General features: G+C 43.7%; 1 protein-coding gene across 1 annotated transcript in view; it reads right to left on the reverse strand.

The window, feature by feature from the left end:
- Positions 1 to 19198, reverse strand: part of LTBP1 (latent transforming growth factor beta binding protein 1) — a 345549-nt gene extending 326351 nt beyond the window's left edge. The window contains 2 exon segments of the mRNA XM_039887438.1: positions 17597 to 17667; positions 18693 to 19198. Of these exon segments, the coding sequence (XP_039743372.1) occupies positions 17597 to 17667; positions 18693 to 19183 (562 nt within the window). The 5' untranslated portion in view covers positions 19184 to 19198.
- Between the last annotated feature and the right edge of the window lie 1168 nt (positions 19199 to 20366).

The raw sequence follows: 20366 nt of genomic DNA on the forward strand, positions 1-20366 counted from the left end.
ACAGCCTTCATACAGTTAAAGGAATGACTAATTTCTTCACGGAAAACCCTTACATGCATCTTTCTTTATGTGTCACCCAAAAGCTTAGTTATTTTAATCTGTCTCTGACCCAGATGAAAATGCTGCATGGACAGGTAGAATCATAACACCAAACTGAGTCATAAAAATTACTAATAAAACATAGAACTTTTCTCCATATAGCTGCTTTGTGATGCTGTGCTAAGAATCAGACCCTCGAGGTAATCTGAAGATGACTCCCACACACACATTTCATTTAATAGTTTATAAAACAGCCACCAAAAAAAGGGCATTCAAGAAACCTACATGAAAAGCATCCAAATTCATGAAAATGTGGTTCATGACCCAAATACCAGTCTTCAGGTAAACAATATAGAATAAATAATAATATGACTCCAACCCAATAGGGTTAAGCCTTGGGAAACTCACTCCATGTGCTTCTAAGTGAAATGTTTAAGATGGAACTCCATTAGAACTTCATAGGAAAGTTACTGAAACTAAAATCAAACTTAAAAAATATTTTTTATAGAACCAATACTTTCTCTCCATATGACCTGATATGAACATTCATCACTGGGTTGACATTTGAAAATCAAATGTGAGCTCTAGAAGTACTCCAGCCCTGTGTGATGCCCGGAGATCACGATAATACATGACACTGTGAATTAATTGGCCAAGGACTTCTGTCAACTGCCCAGGCACAGAATAAGCATCACATCAACAAAGCAGCTCCCAAATGGTCAAATGTAAGACTTACACTCAGTTGTTAATATTCATCCTTAGAAATTCACAGTAGCTAATACTTAACATACTGTTTGGTCAATGTTTTTTAACAAAGGCTCCCACATTCTCATTTTGCACTGGGCCCTGCAAATGATGCAGCCGATTTGGTCCTGATATGACCATTTGAACTCCTAGATGCAGCAAGGCCTATAGCCAGCATAAACCTCAGGCCCCCCAGTTAACTGGCAATAAACAGCCTCTTTTCCTTTAGCCAGTCTCTGTATCTTTCCCTTACAACCAAAGGATCCTGCCTAACACAGCCTAATAGTACTCCCCCTCTCCACCACACCATGCAGACACCCACTCCACTGGGCCCTGGCTGCCTCTGCATTATCCTCCAGTCAATCCATTTCCTCACCAACATCATCCTAAAAGCCCTAGCTGATCCTCTGCCTGACTGCTGAAAGTCTAAGTTTACCTCAGAAATACAGACAAATCAAATTCAATCTTCTATGTTTATAAGACTCAATTAATTGACCCACCAAGGTTAGAATTCATTCATTCGTTTTTAAAAAATATTTGAGTATCTACCATGTACTATAAACAGGAAAGATAAAAGGTACCTTTTCGCACCTGCAACTGATAGCAGAAAACACCCCTAGAAAGCCTCGAATTAGCTCTGTCCTTCCTTCAGAAAGAGACTATAAGCTCCACAGAGCAGGGTCTTTATTGTATTCTTAGCCCATGGTATGTCTTCTACACAGCAAGCACTTCATAAAAAGTTAGTGAACTGAAAGGTGAGGCAAATATAAGAAAAAGATCTCTAAGGACATACGCAGAGAAAATTCAGCTGTAAAAATGGTAGCAATTTTTTAAAGTGTTTATGCATACTGAGATTGAAGGAGTGAGAACTAAAGTTTTTTTTTAAATCCATGTTTTTAAGCAATTCCTCAAATCGGGGTCTTTTCAAAACTTGAGCAGCATTGTCTTAAGATTGTAGCTTTGTCTACGTGGTATTTAAACATTTTGATGTTTCATCAAAAGTAACATGAAACTATTTGGAAATCGCTATGTGCTTATATTGGGAAAAAAGAATACAATATTTACATTTAACGAGATATAAATATTAACACAATACAATGGAATATTACTCAGCCATAAGAAAAGATGAAATACTGCTATTTGCGACAACATGGATAGACCTCGAGATAATCATGCCAAGCAAAATAAGCCAGACAGAAAAAGTTGAAAACCACATGATACCACTTATATGTGGAATATAAACCTAAAAGCAACAAATGAACAGGACAAATAAACAGAAACTCATGGACATGAACTATAGACTAGAGGTTACCAGAGGGTGGGGGAAGCGGGGAGGAGGAGGTTGACGGGGTAAAAGGGGTCAAATATGTGGTGACAGAAAGAAATCTAATCATGAGAGGTGAATACACAATGTAAATATATATATATATATATATATATATATATATGCCTTACTGTTAAAATGTACAGCTGAAACATCGGATTTCATTAACCAATGTCATCTTAAAAATTAATTAATTTAAATAAATAAATCTATAAATAAATTTATATTCTGAAAAAATATATATAAACACAGTAACCCATGATTTCAATAAGCTTCCTCCTCGCCCCCTAAAAAAAGTATCTTTCTACTTAGGAACAAACATTTTTTTAAAGATCTAGGTTTTCTTCAACACTCAAGGTAAAGTGTCTTTGCCTTAATTTATTTTGCAGAAAGGAAAAAACAAGATACATAGTCCCATTTTCACAGGACAAACAAACCAGTTCTTTCTTCAGCTAAAGAAATCATGTGTCATTGCTGAAATTTCTAACTGGGCTATTTCCAAACATGTAATGCATGCTTCAAGCGACTTCCAGGACTGCGTCAGCAGGACCCCAAGGAAAGGCCAAGCAGCTCCCTTCAAATCTGAGCTTCCTCATCTTCATACAAAAAATTCTGTCCTGCCAACACTAGGGGCATGTTCTGGACGAGAACTTGCTCTTCGTTCCACTTTTAAGCTGTTCTGGAAACGCGTAATGGCACCTGCTAGTACAATAAAAGGTCGCATTTGCTTCTGCTTTTATTAATTTTGCAATACCTTTCTCATCATCCCTTGCCTTTGACATCTTTTACTCCAACACTCCCACTTTAAACCCAGGGTCCTCAAGCTTCAGTGTGGATTGGTCAGCTGGGTGCTCATGAACACGAGGGTCATGGGGTCACCCCTGGGAGTTTCAATTGGTAGGTCTGGGGTAAAGCCCCACAGCCGGCATTTGTTACATCCCACAGGAGATTGTGATGGAGGGGGGGGTCATCCTAGGCCTACAATCTTGATAAATACAGCTTTGAAGAATTTGAAGTGCAATTTAAGCATTTTCCATGTTAAAGAACACAACAGAACTAGGAGCTACAAAGGTACGAAACTCACATTCACTGGATAGCAAAATGGCTTCTCTGGTCCCCGTGGTGAGCATACAAAATGGAAATGCACAGTGACGCGCAAGCTGCCGCTGCTCAGATCACAAGGTTCCCACCAGGGAAGTGCTCCATTCCATGGGGAAGGAACAGAAAACATAAGCTTCTAGTCCCCAAGGCCTTCGGCCCAAAGGAGACAGTTTCCCTGGACCCCTCCTCCCTCCACGCATGAACAACGGAGCAGAGGAGTTGAAACAGAGGAGAAGGTTCAGCTAGAGCAATACTTCTCAAAGCCTAGTGGTATTAGCATCGCCTAGAGGGCTTGTAAAACCACAGAATCCTGGGCCACATGCCCAGTTTCTGATTCAGCAGGTCTAGGGCAGAGCCTGAGAACTTGCATTTCTGACAAGTTCCCAGGTGATGCTGCTGCCCTGGTCCAGGGACCACACTTTGGGAACCACACTAGGCCTCTGTGAAGTGCCATAAAGTAGTCTGTATTATAGGATGGAATGGGGCAATTTTATCAGAGAAAGAGCCTCTAATACTCAAAACTGAGCATTAAAAACTGTTCCACAGGGAGGTGTGTGATAATATTCATTCTCTCATAACAAAAGGAACCGCTTAATAACATAATCTAAGGGAATTTCAGCTGGTCTTTCTCTCAGAAACAAAAGGGACTTGTAATGCTTATTAATCAAGAAACCTTACTGAGGGTCCACTGTACACACAGAACTGCTGTGTAGGCCAACTTCCTAATGGATAAAACATAAAACAAAACAGGGTCCCTGCCTTTAATTTACTTATCATCTATATTACTTCACCTCCGATTACTAAGGTATTTTGGGCTAACATTACCTTTTCATTATCACTGTAAGAAAGAAAGAAAGAGCTTTCTCAAAAGAAGTTTTCTAGCCTTTGCCTGCATTCTATTTTTAGGGGAATAAAGCAAATCACATTGCAGGGAGGGAGATTAAAGTGGGGATTTAGCTATTTCTGCATATTTTCAAACCAGCTTCCAGGAAGTGCCCCCAAAACACCATAAACCATCAGTAAATGGAATGATCGACTTAAAAGACCTGAGACATGAGATCTGTAATCATCAAAATCCCACTGAAACACATGAAGCATTCTATTTTTCAATACAAGAAATATACCAACACATTATAGAGAAAATTTTCATAAAATGACCAAAAAAACTTTATTAGAAATATCACCTTATGTTTACATGGCTCTTTTGGGGAACATTTTCATGAATCATATTTTATTTGATATCTACTACAAAATTGGAAATGTAGCCATTTGGTGCTATTAACCTCATAACAAACAGGAACAAAATCGCCCAGAGATGGTGAGTAACTGCTCAAGACGCCCAGCAGAGGCTGCCCTTGCACCTACTTTGGACTCACCCCACAAATTGTAAATTAGATACAGGGGGTGGGAGGTGAATAAAACCTCAGAACAGCATTTATACATATTCCAAAAATTTTACACTCTCACTTTAACACATCATAACTGTTCTCTGTGAATTTTCCATGCTCACTAGATTGGGATTGTTATCTTTAGTTTTAAAGGATTTGGCATTTTATTTTGTATTTAGTACCGTGTGAGGATCTCTGCTAATTTGCCTTTTAACACAGCTGTGACCAGAGACTTTTTCTAACTCTCAAACTTTCATCCTAAGTCTAGCCTTGTGGCTTTGGTGAAAGTGTCACCTTTCTGCCACAGCTCCACAAAGGTATTGGGGGAGGGGTGTTTCCAACCTGCAGGGGGTTAGTCTGGCGATCTGGGCACAATGCTGGCAATCAGGCTACGATAATAACCTGTGTGTGGCTTTGGGTACTTCATTATCCCATATGCAGTTTTACTTATCAATGAAAAATAGCAGCAAAGGAGAACCGGAAGGGATATCTCAGCTACAGCGGTACCCCCTGAAGAGGGAGGGGTCCCAGCTCCATGCCTGGCTGGGGAGCCTGAAGCACCAGTGCCAGAAAGAGAAGCCCCCACAACATCTGGCTGCGAAAATCAATGGGGATTCCCTCCATCTAGGTGAGACAAAAGGCTGCGGGAAACCCAGGCATTTCTCGGAAAGGCTGTGCACTGCCTGTCTCACTCCCAGGCACTCACTCTGAGACAGTGGCTTGGGAGGAGCCAGAGACCTATAGAGAGAGACTGAGATGAGTGGTTTCAGGGCAAGGTCTGGAAGGACAGCCACCGGACAGCCACCGTTGCCCCTGTATTGAGCCCTCCCCGCAACACAGCCAAATCTGAATCTTCCTTGGCCTGGCGAAATCCCCTGGCTCTACCCTAGTGACTCCCTGGGACCCCACCCACCCATTCAACTCACCCCACAGGAGGCTCTTCAGAAACTGGTGGCCAGCAGGCAGCGGCAGGCCTTGGGGTTCCCTAGGCCTTTTGCTGAGCTTCCCCAGGCCCAGCATTGGTGGCAGCCTGCCAGCCTCGGTTCACAGTGTGGTCTCTCATGCGCCTCCAAGTCCAGTACAGGCAGTGATCAAGATCAGCTGCAGAACACTTTGTAACTCCAACCAGATAGCCCCAGGCCAGTCACAGGAAGCAGCTGACCCCAAGAGCCCCCCAAACCAACACACTCAGGGGCTGGCTTCAGACCACAGCAGAACGCCACCCAATTAGTTCCACAAGTCCACAAGTAGCACACATAAAGAGGGGTCTCAGCAGGCACCAGAGCCCACTAAGGCAAATCCGAGGAGTCAGTCCCCACAAAGCGGCTGTGGTTGTGGCCAATCCTCACAGCCAGTCATCCTCAGGGTCCATCCCATCCATTAATGTGCCAACAGTAACCGAGACTCAACTAAAACATGAGGGAACAACCATCCCATACAAGGCACAATCCTGGTGCATCTGGCTCAAGTGACATGAGAAACTGTACCACTGAGCCCCACAGGACACCTACTACATAAGGCCACCCTGCAAAGACTGGGAGATGTAGCAGAAATGTCTAATACATAGAAACAAATACAGAGAGACAGTCAAAATGAGGAAACAAAGAAACATGTCTCAAATGAAAAGAAAGGAGAAAATTCCAGAAAACAAACTAAATCAAGCAGAGGCAATCTACCAGAAACAGAGTTCAAAACTCTGGCTATGTGGATGCTTAAGGAACTTACTGAGAACTTCAACAAAGATATAGTAAGCGTAAAAAAGGCACAAAAACCATGTAAAAAGAACCAGTCAGAAATGAAGACTACAATAACTGAAATGAAGAATACACTAGAAGGAATCAACAGCAGATTAGATGAAGCAAAGGATCAAATCAGCAATTTGGAAGACAGGTAGCAGAAAACACCAAATAGGAAAAGCAAAATGGAAAAAATTGTTTAAATGAGGTTAGTTTAAGGGACCTATATGACAACATCAAGCCTAACAACATTCACATCATAGGGGTACCAAAAGAAGAAGAGAGAGAACAAGGGATTGAGAACCTATTTGAAGAAATAATGACAGAAAACCTCCCTAACCTGGAGAAGGAAATAGACATACAAGTCCAGGAAGCTCAGAGAGTCCCAAACAAGATGAATCCAAAGAGACCCACACCAAGACATATCATAATTAAAACGCCAAAGGTTAAAGACAAAGACAGAATCTTAAAAGAAGAGAAAAACCAGTTAGTTACCTACAAGGGAATTCCCATAAGATTGTCAGCTGATTTCTCAACAGAAACTTTAGACCAGAAAGGAGTAACACAAAATATTTAAAGCAAGGAAAAGCAAGTATCTATAAACAAGATTACTCTACCCAGCAAGGCTATTATTTAAAATGGAAAGAGAGCTTCCCAGACAAGAAAAAGTTAAAGGAATTCATCACCGCCAAACCAGTATTACACAAAATGTTAAAGGAACTTCTTTAAGAAAAAGAAGGTGGGAAAAAAAGAACATAAATATGAATAATAAAATGGCAATAACTATGTACTTATCAATAATTGCTTTAAATGTAAATAGAGTAAATGCTCAAATCAAAAGGTATAGGGTGGCTGAATGGATAAGAAAACAAGGCCCGTACATACGCTGTCTGCAGGAGACCCACTTCATATCTTAAGATACAAACAGACTCAAAGTAAAGGAATGGAAAAAGATATTTCATGCAACCAATTTAAAAAAAGCTGGGGTAGCAACACTTAGACAAAAAAAAAGACTTTAAAACAAAGGCTCTAAAACAGAAGACAAAAAAGAACATTTCGTATACAATAGCCAAGATATGGAAGCAACCTGTGTCCATGAATAAAGAAGATGTGCTACATATATACAAGGGACTATTACTTGGCCATAAAAAAGAATGAAATTTTATTATTTATAACAACATGGATGGACCTAGAGGCTACCATGCTAAGTGAAATAAGTCAGACAGAGAAAGAAAAATGCCATATGATCTAAAATCTTGTTTAGATTATATGTATAATCTAAAGAACAAAATAAATAAACAAAACAGAAACAGACTCATAGAGAACAAATTGATGGTTGCCAGATGAAAGGATTGGTGGGATGGGTGAAAAAGGTTAAAGGATTAAGAAGCACAAATTGATAGTTACAAAATAGTCAAGAGGATGTACAGCACAGCACAGGGAAATGTAGTAAATAACATTGTAACAACTATGTATAGTGCCAGATGGGTACTAGACTAATCAGGGGGATAACTCTGTAAATTAGATAAATGTCTAACCACTGTGCTGTATACCTGAAACTAATATAAAATAATACTGAATGTTAACTGTAATTGAAAATAAATTTTTAAAATATAAAAATAGCGATAAAGATGATTGAATGTTCTATTTAAAACATCCTTCTTCCATGTCTTCAAAGAAATGCTGAAAAATACCAATTCCTTAATAATAAAATCCACTTGCATTTCTAAGTCCCCTTTATTATCTTATTTATGGCCTTACACAGCCTATAAGACCTGACTGGGGATCTGGCCCTGTCTCCCTTATCACCTGTTACTCTAGCCCTCACTGATGACTCAACGACACTCACTTCTGGGTCTCTGCATCAGGCCAGGCCTATCCCCACCCCAGGGCCTTTATGCTAGCTATTCTCTTGGCCTAAAACACACCTCCTCCAGACTCTTTCGTATCACCCAAGTCTCATAAGTCCCTTCCTTACAGAAACCTTCCCTGAACACATCCTATTCCTCTAACGCCCACCACTCTCTTGCCTATCACCCTGCTTTATTTTCTTCATAGTACCGAACACCTCTGTGTGCCAGTACCTAGTACACAAGGGCTCAGTGAAACTGCAACAAATAAATCCGTTCACTCATTCCATAAAGATCTCTGTGAACTTACGAGGTACTGAGGATAAAAAGATGGCTATGTATGATCCCTGCCCTCGTGGAGGTCACATTCAAGCTGAGAAGCCAACTACACACACACACATGAGTGTGACACAATGTGAAAAGTGTTCAAAGAGAACATGTATGTCTGATAGTCAGAAGAATGCACTGAATTAAGCTGGGTAATGAACGGCAATCTCCCTGTTCATTTCATTCAGGTTGAAAAAAGCCTCGGAAGTTAATTCATCGATATGGCAGAGGGAGAAGTACCCCCCCACTCTTGAATCAATGTAGATATAATTCATCAAGGTGAGGTTGTATGCCTTAGCCAATTTAAATAGCTTTTACAATGAAACATGTTTTGAAGATGTTAATTATTAACCCTTCACTTGATATGGTGTTAAAAGAACATACATAATACAGGTGACAGGCTAGAGAGTCTACTTTTAATTTGTAATAACAATGAAATGAAGTTCTTACAAGATGGAAAGTGAGACTGGAGTTGTTTGGTAATCCTATAAGAAATATAAACTTTAAGTCCATAAAGACAAAAGATCTTTATTATCATATTTTCCTTGTTTTATTACCTATTTTCCTCCAGCGGCTTTTTACTGGTTACATCTGATCTCCTCTGTGAAGACTGTCCCTTAATTTGCTACCAAAATACCTCTGAAGATCCCGCTCCAGCCATTTCATCCTCATCTCTGAATAACTGATTTTATCACTTTAGAAAAGCTGACCACATCAAATTCAGATAGCAACACTTTTCTCCAATTTGTCTTCCCATCCATTGACCAAACTCATCTTCCTTCTAGTCCAGCAGAATCAAAGGCATGCGGTCACAAACCAGCCCATCCATCTCCTAATTTACAAAACACGACATTTCACAAACTGTTTACTTACGTCCGTGCCAACAATATTACTCAAATGTGGTGGAGTGAAAAACCACAGGGAACAGTGCAGTTGGCCAAGAGCAGTATTTGGAGATCTAAAATTACAGGGAAAATCATACAACATTCATTTTATTTAGTCCCAAATCTCTATCAGATGATGTTGAGCAGAAAGATTCTAAAATTGGCAGGGAGAAAGGAAAAGTTGTCTTAAAGTCTGGGCCATGCCAGGGCAGCCTTCAGAGACAGAGCAGAAGGAAACAGAATAAGGTGGTGTGCCCTTGAAAAACTGTCAGAATTAGCAGTGTCTGTTGTGCAAGGATAACCACACAGAGAAAATCAGGGAAAGAAAACCAAATGGAAATGATTGCCAACAGGTGAGGTAAACAAAGAAAAAAAGTGGAATTCTTTATATAGGATTTAGAGGACATTATTTACAACACAATAAATCAGAGATGCTAGTTCAACTCAATTCTTGTCACTTTGGTTAACATCTGTACTGCGGCAAGGAATGGAGCATGTGTACTTAAAGTGACACAAGGAAAATCCTGCTCCCTAGGAGATGACACTGATGGGGAGACAGATGCCTGTCCCACCTGGTCCAGCCAAACCCAAGCCAACTAAGAGTGAAGTGAGTGCTCCAGGAGACAGAGAGAGTGAGCCATGATTTTCACCAGGGGATCTGAGAAACACAAAGAGGTGTGTGTAAAAAGGTGGGGTACCCAAGAGGGGGCAGATCTAAGCAGAATGGAAGAGCCCATCCCCCTCAAGAGCTCAAATACTGTTGGGCAGGAGTCCTACTCTCTAAGCACTTTTCACATATTACTTCATGCGGTCCCCCGACAAGCTTCTGAATGACGTACAGACCATCATTATTCCTGGGCTGTGAATGCAGTAACCTAAGGCCTTGCCCCAGGTCTCACCGGGCAATGGGCTGTGCCTACCAGAAATGCTGAATCCTTAATAATAAGCAAGGCAAATGAATAGGTGCATATGAGCATATAAAGATAAATACAGCTGTGATGTATTTTTCCTAAATACCAAAACAACCAATTTGTGTCACAGCAACCAATTATGTACTATTTTCTCTCCACTAACAAGACAGGAAATTTCATTAGTAAAACATGCATTTAGAGCAAGATAAGACCATAGTCTCTCCCTTATCTATAAATCATTGTGTTTAATTACCACATCTGGGAGCCTTTAAAAACATGACCCTGTTGGATTTATTATTTTCGATGTATTTGTGTATTTAAAATATTTTATAATTAAAAATAGAATATTTCGTGGAAAGAAACACCCACTGTGTTCCAATGTGTTTAAACCTTTTTTAAACACTTTATTGAACCACATACAAATCATTAACAATTCTGAAATTTTCCAACTCTTGTAAAAATAAATGTATTTATCAAACATTCAACTAACCAAAGAAAAACTGGGCGAAATAATGCTATATGCTGCAATCTTTATATGTACTATTCAAAACTGAGCCATGCTGTCTACCATGCCACCCTGAACAAGCCCGATCCCATCTGATCTTGGAAGCTAAGCAGGGTCGGGCCTGGTTAGCACTTGCATGGGAGACCACCTAGGAAGACAAAGTACTGTAGGCATAAATAAAATAAAAAATAAGGGATTGTAAGCCGACAAGGTCCTTGCAATCTGTGAGGTCAACCAAGGGTTACCTCACCTAAAAAAAAAAAAAAAAAAAAATTGAGCTATGCCAATATTTAGAGGGCCTTACCTTGAGGGGTTTCTAATTTGTTAAATGTTAAGTGTGGCCCCTGAATTCCCAGAGGGTCATAAATTTTGCCTAGCAGAGGGCACCTTCTGAATCACTGTTTCTCAAAATGCGGGCTGCCTTCATCAGCATTACCTGGGGTGCTTGTTGAAAACTCCCAGAGATTCTGATTCCATAAAGCAGTTTAGCAAACTCCTCCAGCGACCATATAACCATGGGCTGCACACTCACGGTTAAGAACCACCAATCTAGAATCTCTTACAACAGACAAAGTAGAAATGGCCAGAGTCAGAACCAAAATCACCAGTGGCTATTCCTTCTCTCTCCTCCTCCCTGGAGCAGCCAGAGCTCCTGAGTTAGGAAAGAAACCACAGCAGATCCAGTCATAGCCCACCTCTCAAGACCACGTGCACAGCATTTATAGGCTTGTGTTATGAGTTGAATTGCGTCCCCTCCCACTCTGCCAAAAAAAAAAAAAAAAGGATATGTTGGGGTCCTGACTCCCAATACCTCAGCATGTGACCTTATTTGCACCTATCTGAACCTTATCTGGAGAGAGGGTCTTTACGGAGGTAATCCAGGTAAAATGAGGTCATCAGGGCAATCCCTAATTCGATATGGCTGGGATTCTTATAAAAAGGAGAAATTTGGACACAAAGATAGACACACATAGAGGGAAGATGATGTAAAGAGACACAGGGAAAAGACAGCCTTCCACAAGCCAAGGAGACAGGCTTGGAATAGATCCTTTCCTCGCAGCCCTCAGAAGGAGCCCACCCTGCTGACACCTTGATCTTGGACTTCCAGCTTCCAGGAGTCTGAGACAATAATTGTCTGCTATTCTAAGCCACCCAGGCTGTGGCGCTTTGTTATGGCAGCCCTAGCAAACTAATACAGCCTGGAAAATCACAATGTGAACTGAGGCAATGGAAGCCAACCCAAGTCAGGGCTGTCTGGACAGAGAGTGAAGACCAAGATCTCAAGTGAGAACGCTGCCACACTGGACATCCAAGAAGCCTGGCGCACAAGAAAGAGCAAAGCAAGAGCTCCAAGATCTGAGCACTGCCCCCTGTTCGCAGAGGGGGTAATAAATCATGCATGCTTCGCCTACTCCTACAGGGTTACGAAGAGCAAGAAGATGCTCTCGGGCACGCTCAAAAGCACTGCACGAGTTACCCTTACCCCATCGGCATCTCCTCAGTGTGTGCTTTCATCTCGGTCAGCGTTAAGAGTGGTGACACAGCCCTAGCACTCCAAGTCTCCTTGTTCATTGCTAGGAAGGACTGTGAAGCACAATTTGCATTTTAGGAAAATTTCATTTGAGCTCCTCAACATGTCTGAGTATGTTTGGAATATCCAAGACAACAAATAAACAGGGTCAGAAACAGCAAACTCCTGTGGTTGCCAAAGGTCCTTTGGACAAGTCAGGCTTCCTAAGAGCCCAGGGTTCACTGAGCAGAGGCACACTTCAGTAAAGCAGGCAAGGCAGGGGTGGGCGGCAGTGTGCTCAGGCTGGCCCACCAGCTGGAGGAGGGCTTCTCAAAGAAGGTTTAAGTACTATCGCAACACAGAATTTATGGTTCCTAAATGTTTGTTTTAACTAGTGTTGAGAACACATATTTGACCCAGTGTGAACTTGACCTCTGGGTCCCTCTCCCTTCTCAGGCTGTCTGTGCCACATGACCGGATTTTCCAGCCAACCCTCCCACCCTAGCTCCCAGCACTGGGGCCGGCCGCCCTCCCAGCAGCTGCCATGGTAAACCTCACTGCAGATCTATTGGCAAAGCAGCTGTCAATGGCCATAGCAGGCATACAAAAAATGTGTAATCACTCTGGGCCTGACTCCCAAGCTTAGCTAGCACAACGATGAGCCAAAAGGGACAGGAGAAGCCTGAAAGTCCTCTCAGTCACCTGGAACTCCAGCCACATAACACCCTCCTGGACAATGCCATCTACTGCATCATCTCTGAACGCGAAGGGTATATATAACTCTGTCTCCTCTGTATAATTTAAGGAACATTTCTAGGGTTGGGTTTTCTTTTTTCAAAGCGGTGTGGGCTCAGTGCCAGTGGAAAAGCAATGGAATATCGATTTTTCTGTTTCTTGCTAAAGAGAGAACAAGTTATTTGATGTGCCGTGAGTTAAGTGAGTAAAAACAGACCCTGTACTCCCTACAGCTGGCTGTGTTTCTCCTCTATTCATAGAATGTGGCACATGGTAAAAGCTAAACAGATATCCGTTATATAAATGAAAGAACCATCCATGCATTTACAGAGGGCCTGCAATGTGCCAGGCATTCACTTCGGATTCATATCCTCCATCTTTCCTCTTCCATCCACCTTATCCTGCCAGCTCAGCCTCACCCTCCTCTCCCCTTTATCGTTTTGTGTTGTCTGTTTCTAAGTCCAGTCTCTTCTTTAGAGCCAAGTCCACACTGGCAATGTCTCTCTCTGGCCCACAATTTCCCTGAAAGGGGGTTCAAAAAGATTGGAAGAACACACAGGCAGTGGGTTCAGGCTTAGACGGAGGGGGAAAAATGCAAAAATGGAGAGAGGCGAAAACATTAATAATGCCCCACTCAGAAAACAAAGTCTCTAAGCTACAAAACCCTCCTGTAAGGGTTAACTCTTTGGAAAGAGAGAATGTGGTACCATCTCTTTTGCCCAAAACAGATATACCATCATGAGCAGTCACTCCATATTAATAACTAAAATGACATATCTCGTGCCGTGATTTCAACTTACAGTGATCTACACACAAAGAGTGTCTGGAAAAGCCACACTGACATGCAAATGGGCATCTCTCCATAGAGATAGGGCAGCTAGAGCCCCCAGGACCACCTGCGTGGATGCTTATATCCATCCTCTGCCCCTATTTGGGTCTGCTGGGTGCTTGATTCACATCTCTCTGATTTGCAATTTAAGGTTCACTAAATCAGTCTTCAGAAGCATGGCCCGTGCCCATTCAAATTACGTTTCATTCAACTAAAAGCAATCCAGTCTGCCTTGAAGGGGCCCCTCATTTTCCCTACTGGATTAAGCAAACTAAGCAATAACACATCCAATCTCTTATGCAGAAATATTTTTCGCTTCAACTAGATGTGACCTATATAAACTTAAATTCCTCAACTAAAGCCTTTCAATTCTCCTCAGAATATAATGACAATTAGGAAGCATCCTTGGTGACACATTTAAATGTGCATACTAATTTTATGACTGCTATATTAAGAGGAATTTCATGTTGACATGCATGGGCTTTTTGTATTTTTAAATGTAATAAACCACACCCAAGTACCATTGTCCAATCTCAGCACAATAAGGAAGTGAGAAGGGAAGGAGACAACAAATCAATTTCTTTTGCAATTTCAATTTCAATAGTATTTACTGAAGTAGTTACAGTCACAAAAATTGGTGTCACAATTTTTTCCATTCAATTTATGAATGAATACCTTAGGGGAGCATTATCTCCCTAGACAGCAAGCTTTTACACAAGGAGAACCAGAAACATACAAATAAGCTAATATTTAGTCTCTTTTAAAGTTCTTTAAATCATTCGGGGGTACAGGACAACCCAAATCGTTTTCTTTCTCTTGCTAATACAAGCCAGAGCTTTTTCATTTATTCTCTTTTTTTTCACCTTTATTAAGGTATAATTGACAAATAAAAATCATATATATTTAAGGTGTATGCTGATGTTTCGATACACATATACATTGTGAAATAATCACCACAATCAAGGTAATTAACACAGCCATCCCCTCACACAGTTACCATTTTTTTGTGTGTGGTAAGGACATTGTAAGGTCCACCTCTGAGCAAATTCCAAACACGCCACCCAGTACTGTTAACTGCAGTCACACTGCGGTGCCTTCAACCCCAGAACTCATTCATCTTGCGTGAATAAAACCGTGCGCCCCTTGACCAATGTCTCCTCCCCACTGACCCCTCCCCAACCCTAAACTACAGTAAAGCTACAATGTAAAAAGGGATCCACATCTACAATATTAAAAAGAAGAGGAAGATGATGACAGCAGGGGAAACATACATAGAGAAAGAAGAAAACCACGTTAAAAAGATAAATGAGGCAAGATTTACTTAGACGATTCAATAATAAACTCAAAATCTTTCTGGTTTTATCGAGGCTTTCACACCTATTCTTTTTCATCTTGATATCTGCAACAATCCTACAAAGCAGGCGAGGTGTTTGCACAGCCATTTCAGGATGGGAAAATACAGAGTTAGAAAGGTCAAATGAATTTCCCAAGGCCACTCAGCTAGTGAAGGCTTGAGGATTTGAACTCAGTCTTCTGAACCAACAGTCTTTCCTGGTGTCACACTGTTCAGCCGTGGACACAAGTTTCACGGCGTCAGCAGTAAGCCCAGTTGTCCCATCTGAGGGCGGAAGGCTCCTTCATCTCGCTGGTTATGCCAGACACACAGGAAGCAAGCCCCTCCCTCCATGGAAACAGAGGCATCTAGTAGATACACTACTTTGGACTGAGCACTGACCTACCTCAACATCGCTTTTGAAAATACAATTATTCCTGAAAGACGTTGTGATTTAGGTTTCTAGCATTTGAGCCTGAATTAACTTGTCAGATTAGGTAGGGTAGGAAGGCTAATCTTTTGAAGAATGAAAACCATCAAAAGGAAAGTGATGCTGAACTGCTTAGATCCTAGTACTGTCCAACGGCTACCTTCTTGAACCAAAGCTAGTGGCAATTGTTTTAGGTATTGTGAAACTAAATCAATGTAGTCACTTCCTCCAAAACCCTGTAGTAACTGTTCAACTTCTCTGACCAGTAAGTAGTCTTCTGAGGCCTCCCTCTGAGTCACCAGAAGGCAAACCCAGTCAAATCTAGGCATACACATGCCCTTGCCTCTCTCACCTGGAGAAGCAGGAAGCCATGAGGCGATGTCCCAAGATCTGGATGCCCTCCTTCTGGATCATCTTTGAATCCCCAAATCCTCAGACAATATGAGAATGGGGGACTACCCTCTTTTCAGAGAAGGCACTTAATTGTATCATTTGCCAACTAAGTTTCTTAAAGTCTTAGTACATTCTAACAAGTATCAAGGAGCAACAACCCATCATCTTTAAAATCCTGCTCTGTATTTTTAATCTTTATACAGCAATATCCTACCGCAATTTGCTGTCACGGATGGGTTGTCTCTGTGTTATAGGCAAACCACATCATATCGGGCTTTGAGCAGGAGTTACTGGAGCGAGGAAAGGGTACGTAATTTGACCTGAGCAATTGTAAATTCAGGAAAATGCTGGTGCACTATTGTCAAGTGTAATCTAAGAAGAAGTGAAAAATTATGACTTAATCTCAAATGCCTACAACCCTGAGCATTTCTGATCTAATGGCTTGAGTTCAATAATCAGGAGGCTGAGAGTGAGTTCATGTCTGCCATTACTCCTTGATCGCGGCCAAATCATAACCCATCTGGACATTCCTTTTTACAAAATTAAAGCCACTATGCCAATGTCATTCTGTTTCTTTCATGGACAGAAGGCATTTTTCAATAAGCAAGTTCACCAGAATGAATGTACTAAATTTTTTTTAATTCATTCACCAGTATTTTAAAATCCAAACCACATACAAGACAAATTGCTAAATTTGATTTATTATGCTGAGTACTACACTAAGCAGCTGAAATTCTGGATGATTCCGGTCCACATGGTTATGACTCAGGCTCTATGTAGAGAACACCTAAGAATGCTTTACTTTTTCTGAGTGGAAGTAAAATTTATTTATTTCCAATTAGCACCAGACAGAAACAACTTATCAAAAGGAGCCTCAAAACATGTTTTAACTTAATCCTTAACTTCACAATGCATAGGGGAGATACTTTCTGATGTTCTCAGATCTATAGGCATCATTAATCCATTTTCTAAAACACTGCTAAGCATGTGTATTAACTGGAGAAGCACTGCAAGAAACTCTGCTTGTCAGTTCTGAAGAAGCGATTACCTCCTGGGAAACAGGTTTTAAAGAAAGAGGATTCTGGTTGCTGTTTTGAGAAAACTTTTAAAACTAATGATGTTTTATCCCAGCATCGGGCATCCTACTTCCTACATCCAATTCTCCTCCTGACATCATCTTAAAGAATGGTTTTCATTTGTTGATCTCCATATTTAAATTAATTGTGCTGGTTCTGCCATATGGCACATCCTCCAATGGGAATATTTTTTCTAGCTCCTTATTCACAGGTGTGAGTGATTAATATCTGAGTTGCGTTCACAGGAATCGTGGATGCATGGTTCTGTACAACAAACTGCTGTTGGCATTGATACCATCATTACCTTGTCCCAGCCCTTCCTGGGTGGTAGTGAAGGCTGCAGATAATGGGGTGGATTAAATTTCAGACGTTAACTCGTCCAGCGCTGCATTAGATGGTTGACATGACCCCTGTTAAATCCCCAAGAGGACAGCCCCATTTTTGCCTACCATGCAGGGCCACTGTGAACATGGAAACTTACGTTTGGTGCACCTCTGGGAGCCAGGAGCCTTACTCCAGCCTTGACAGCACTGCCCTCCACAGACGTTGACCCTGAAACAAAGGAAGACCCCTGAGTCCAGCAGTAGCAACCCTCTCTTCCAGGGAACCCAAGCCGCCTGCTTCCACATTCCTCCGGCTTCCAGAGAGTCCCAAGGGGTACCCAGGATGCCCAACCCAAACCTACTCGGAGAGAAGGGTAAGGACCATGTGTCAGGGAAGTGTGAGAGAACCAAAAAGCCTGCATAATCTAGAGCTATACAGGATGAGAGAACAAGGTCCAAATAAGTGGTTTCCTTAACCCTCAAAGTAAAGTAGAGCTAAATGTATTTTGCACATTATCTGCGCTCACATTTTAAATTGAATCTGAGTTTGAGAAATGGTCAAACAGGGGTGAGATCACAATGCCTGGAATCATCCCTGAAGAAAAATACCAAATAAGCAAAACTAGTTTCCTCCCCACACCCCCAACCTGTGATTAATAGGGGCGGGGGGCGGGGGGGCGGGCAGGGAAGATGTTTATGAGTCCTCAAGAACAGAAATTTTCCAACCGAAAAATTCTGTCGATTCTAAGACATCCCGCCCCAGGAAAGCAGACCCCACAGGTGCAAAAGAGCGAAGCCCATAATTTCTAGGATGCTGAAAAGTTCCAGGCCACAGAACAGGAACCAAAAATTTTTTTTTCTTTTATTAGCTAAGAAAAAGTAAATAAAAACCGAGTTGCAAAGAGTTTAATTGATGCTGAGGAATTAAGCTGTAGTGACTTCATGTTTACACTCACGGAGAAGCAGCAGTGTTCGAGCATAGCAGGTTACGCCCCAGGCAGAAATGCTTTTTGTGTTTACCCGCAACTCAGAAACAATGCACTCGGGATTTATCCTGGGTAAATGCTCCTCTGCTTCCCCGCATTCCTCGCACTCTGTTCTTCCCGCCGCGCTCCGAGGCAGGCAGAGGAGGGCGCGGAGGGAAAAGCCGACCGACAGCGCACGCCGCCCGCGGCGGGGCTCCGAGTGGCCCCGACCCCGGGGTCGCGGCGTGGGCGGCGCGCGCGAGGAGGGACGGTAGGGGTGCGGGCTTACCCCTGCAGCTGCTGCTTCTGCGGAACCTGCAGCCTCGAGCCCCCGCCGCCCTGGGTCTCCTGCGGCACTTTGGAGCGCACGACTTGCCTGCCTTGTTTGGCGAACGGGACGGCCGCCGGGTGACCGACGGGCTTGGGGTGGAGCTGCCCGCCGGAGCTCCCGGGACGCGCCGGCTCCGGCGGTGGCGGTGGCGGCCGGAGCGCCTGCAGGGCCGCGCCGCCGGGCTGGCTGGTGCGCCGGGTCCGCTCGGAGGGGGGTCCCGGGGAGGCGCGGCTGGGGGCCCCGGCGCCCGCCGAGCTGCGGCTGTACCTGGCGTTGAGCGCGACGTTGAAGGTCCGCGGGCGCGGGGGCCCACCCAGGGGCAGCGCTCCCGACGCCAGGCCGGGCCCCGGGCGCACCACGTACGTGATCCTGCGCACCCGGCCGTGCGCGGAGGACGCGAGCAGCCCTGCCCAGAGCAGGAGCCCCCACCTGAGCCAGGCCCCCGCCATCGCGGGCCCGAGCCGGTGTCCCCGGCCCCCGCCCCCGGCCGTGCGGCTCGCCCGGTGCGGCCGCCTGCGCGCGTTCAGGCGCCCCCTGAGAACTGCCGAGAGCCGGGGAAAGGCGGGGAGGAGGCAACCTCGGTTGCAGGGGAGGAAGTTCTGCGGACGGCAGAGCGGCCCCAGACCCCAACCGAAAGCGGCGGGGAGGAGGGGGCGGGCGTGGGGGTGGGGAGCGCGGAGCCCAGGAGGGAGGGGAGGGGCGAGGGCAGCGGGCTGCGCAAGGTGAAGGTCCGAGGGCCGAGCCGCGGTGCGGGGGGCGCCGCGCCCGGCACCCGATGAGAGTGGGTGAGGGTGGGCGTGAGCGCGCGGCACGCTCGCAGGCAGCCCCGGCTGCAAAGTCTTTAAAAAGTTTCTCTCGCGGTGGAACCCAGTGTCAGATCTGAACAGCCAATCTCCGGCAGACGTGACGTCAGGCAGCAAATCCTAATTTGGGAAAGCGTGCGATGAGCCTGAGAACGCGCCGCCACCCTCCACATCCACATAGTTACTGTGAGTCAGTGAGGCAGAGGTCCCCGCTCGCGATCCCGTGCCCCGGGAAAGGACAAAGGACTCGGCCAAGTCTCTTGAACGGTCCTTGCCTTCTGGAAGCCGCCCAGGAGTCGTTTGATATTGTTTGGAAGGCATTTCCAGGCATTTTCTTATCGGTGTTTGCTCGGGTACTTGCTGCGGGGATTGGATTAAAATACCAGATCGAGCCCCAGGAAGGACTGCTCGGGGTGCCCCGCTCTCTCGATTGGAAAGCCTTTAGATGGCTCTCTGTGAGACTGTAAACTCTGCCGCATGCCTGTTTCTCCGTCTGCAGCGTCTGGTACCCTACCCTGGCGTGGCATGTACGAGCGTGCAGGACTGACAGCAGGGGGCGACAGCGTAGACGAGGAATCCCGCAAAAGGAATTAACCTCAGAGACAGACCTGCGCTTGGTGAAAAGGCCTTTAACATTGAACTACAGAGTTTAGGATCCATGACAACCCCAAGCCATTATTAGTATTTTTTTTTTAAGTCAGATAAGTTCCCTGGAGCCCTATCTTAAAGAAAAGAGTCATTCACTGGAGATAACCCAAAATCACACTAAGGGAGATGCAGAATGTTCCAGGGGACAGAGTCCCTTAGGGTCATAATGCTCTTTAGGGAA

Source organism: Pteropus medius, unplaced genomic scaffold (genome assembly GCF_902729225.1).
Source record: "Pteropus medius unplaced genomic scaffold, Ma_sr-lr_union100, whole genome shotgun sequence".
In the NCBI taxonomy this organism is placed as follows: Eukaryota; Metazoa; Chordata; class Mammalia; order Chiroptera; family Pteropodidae; genus Pteropus; species Pteropus medius.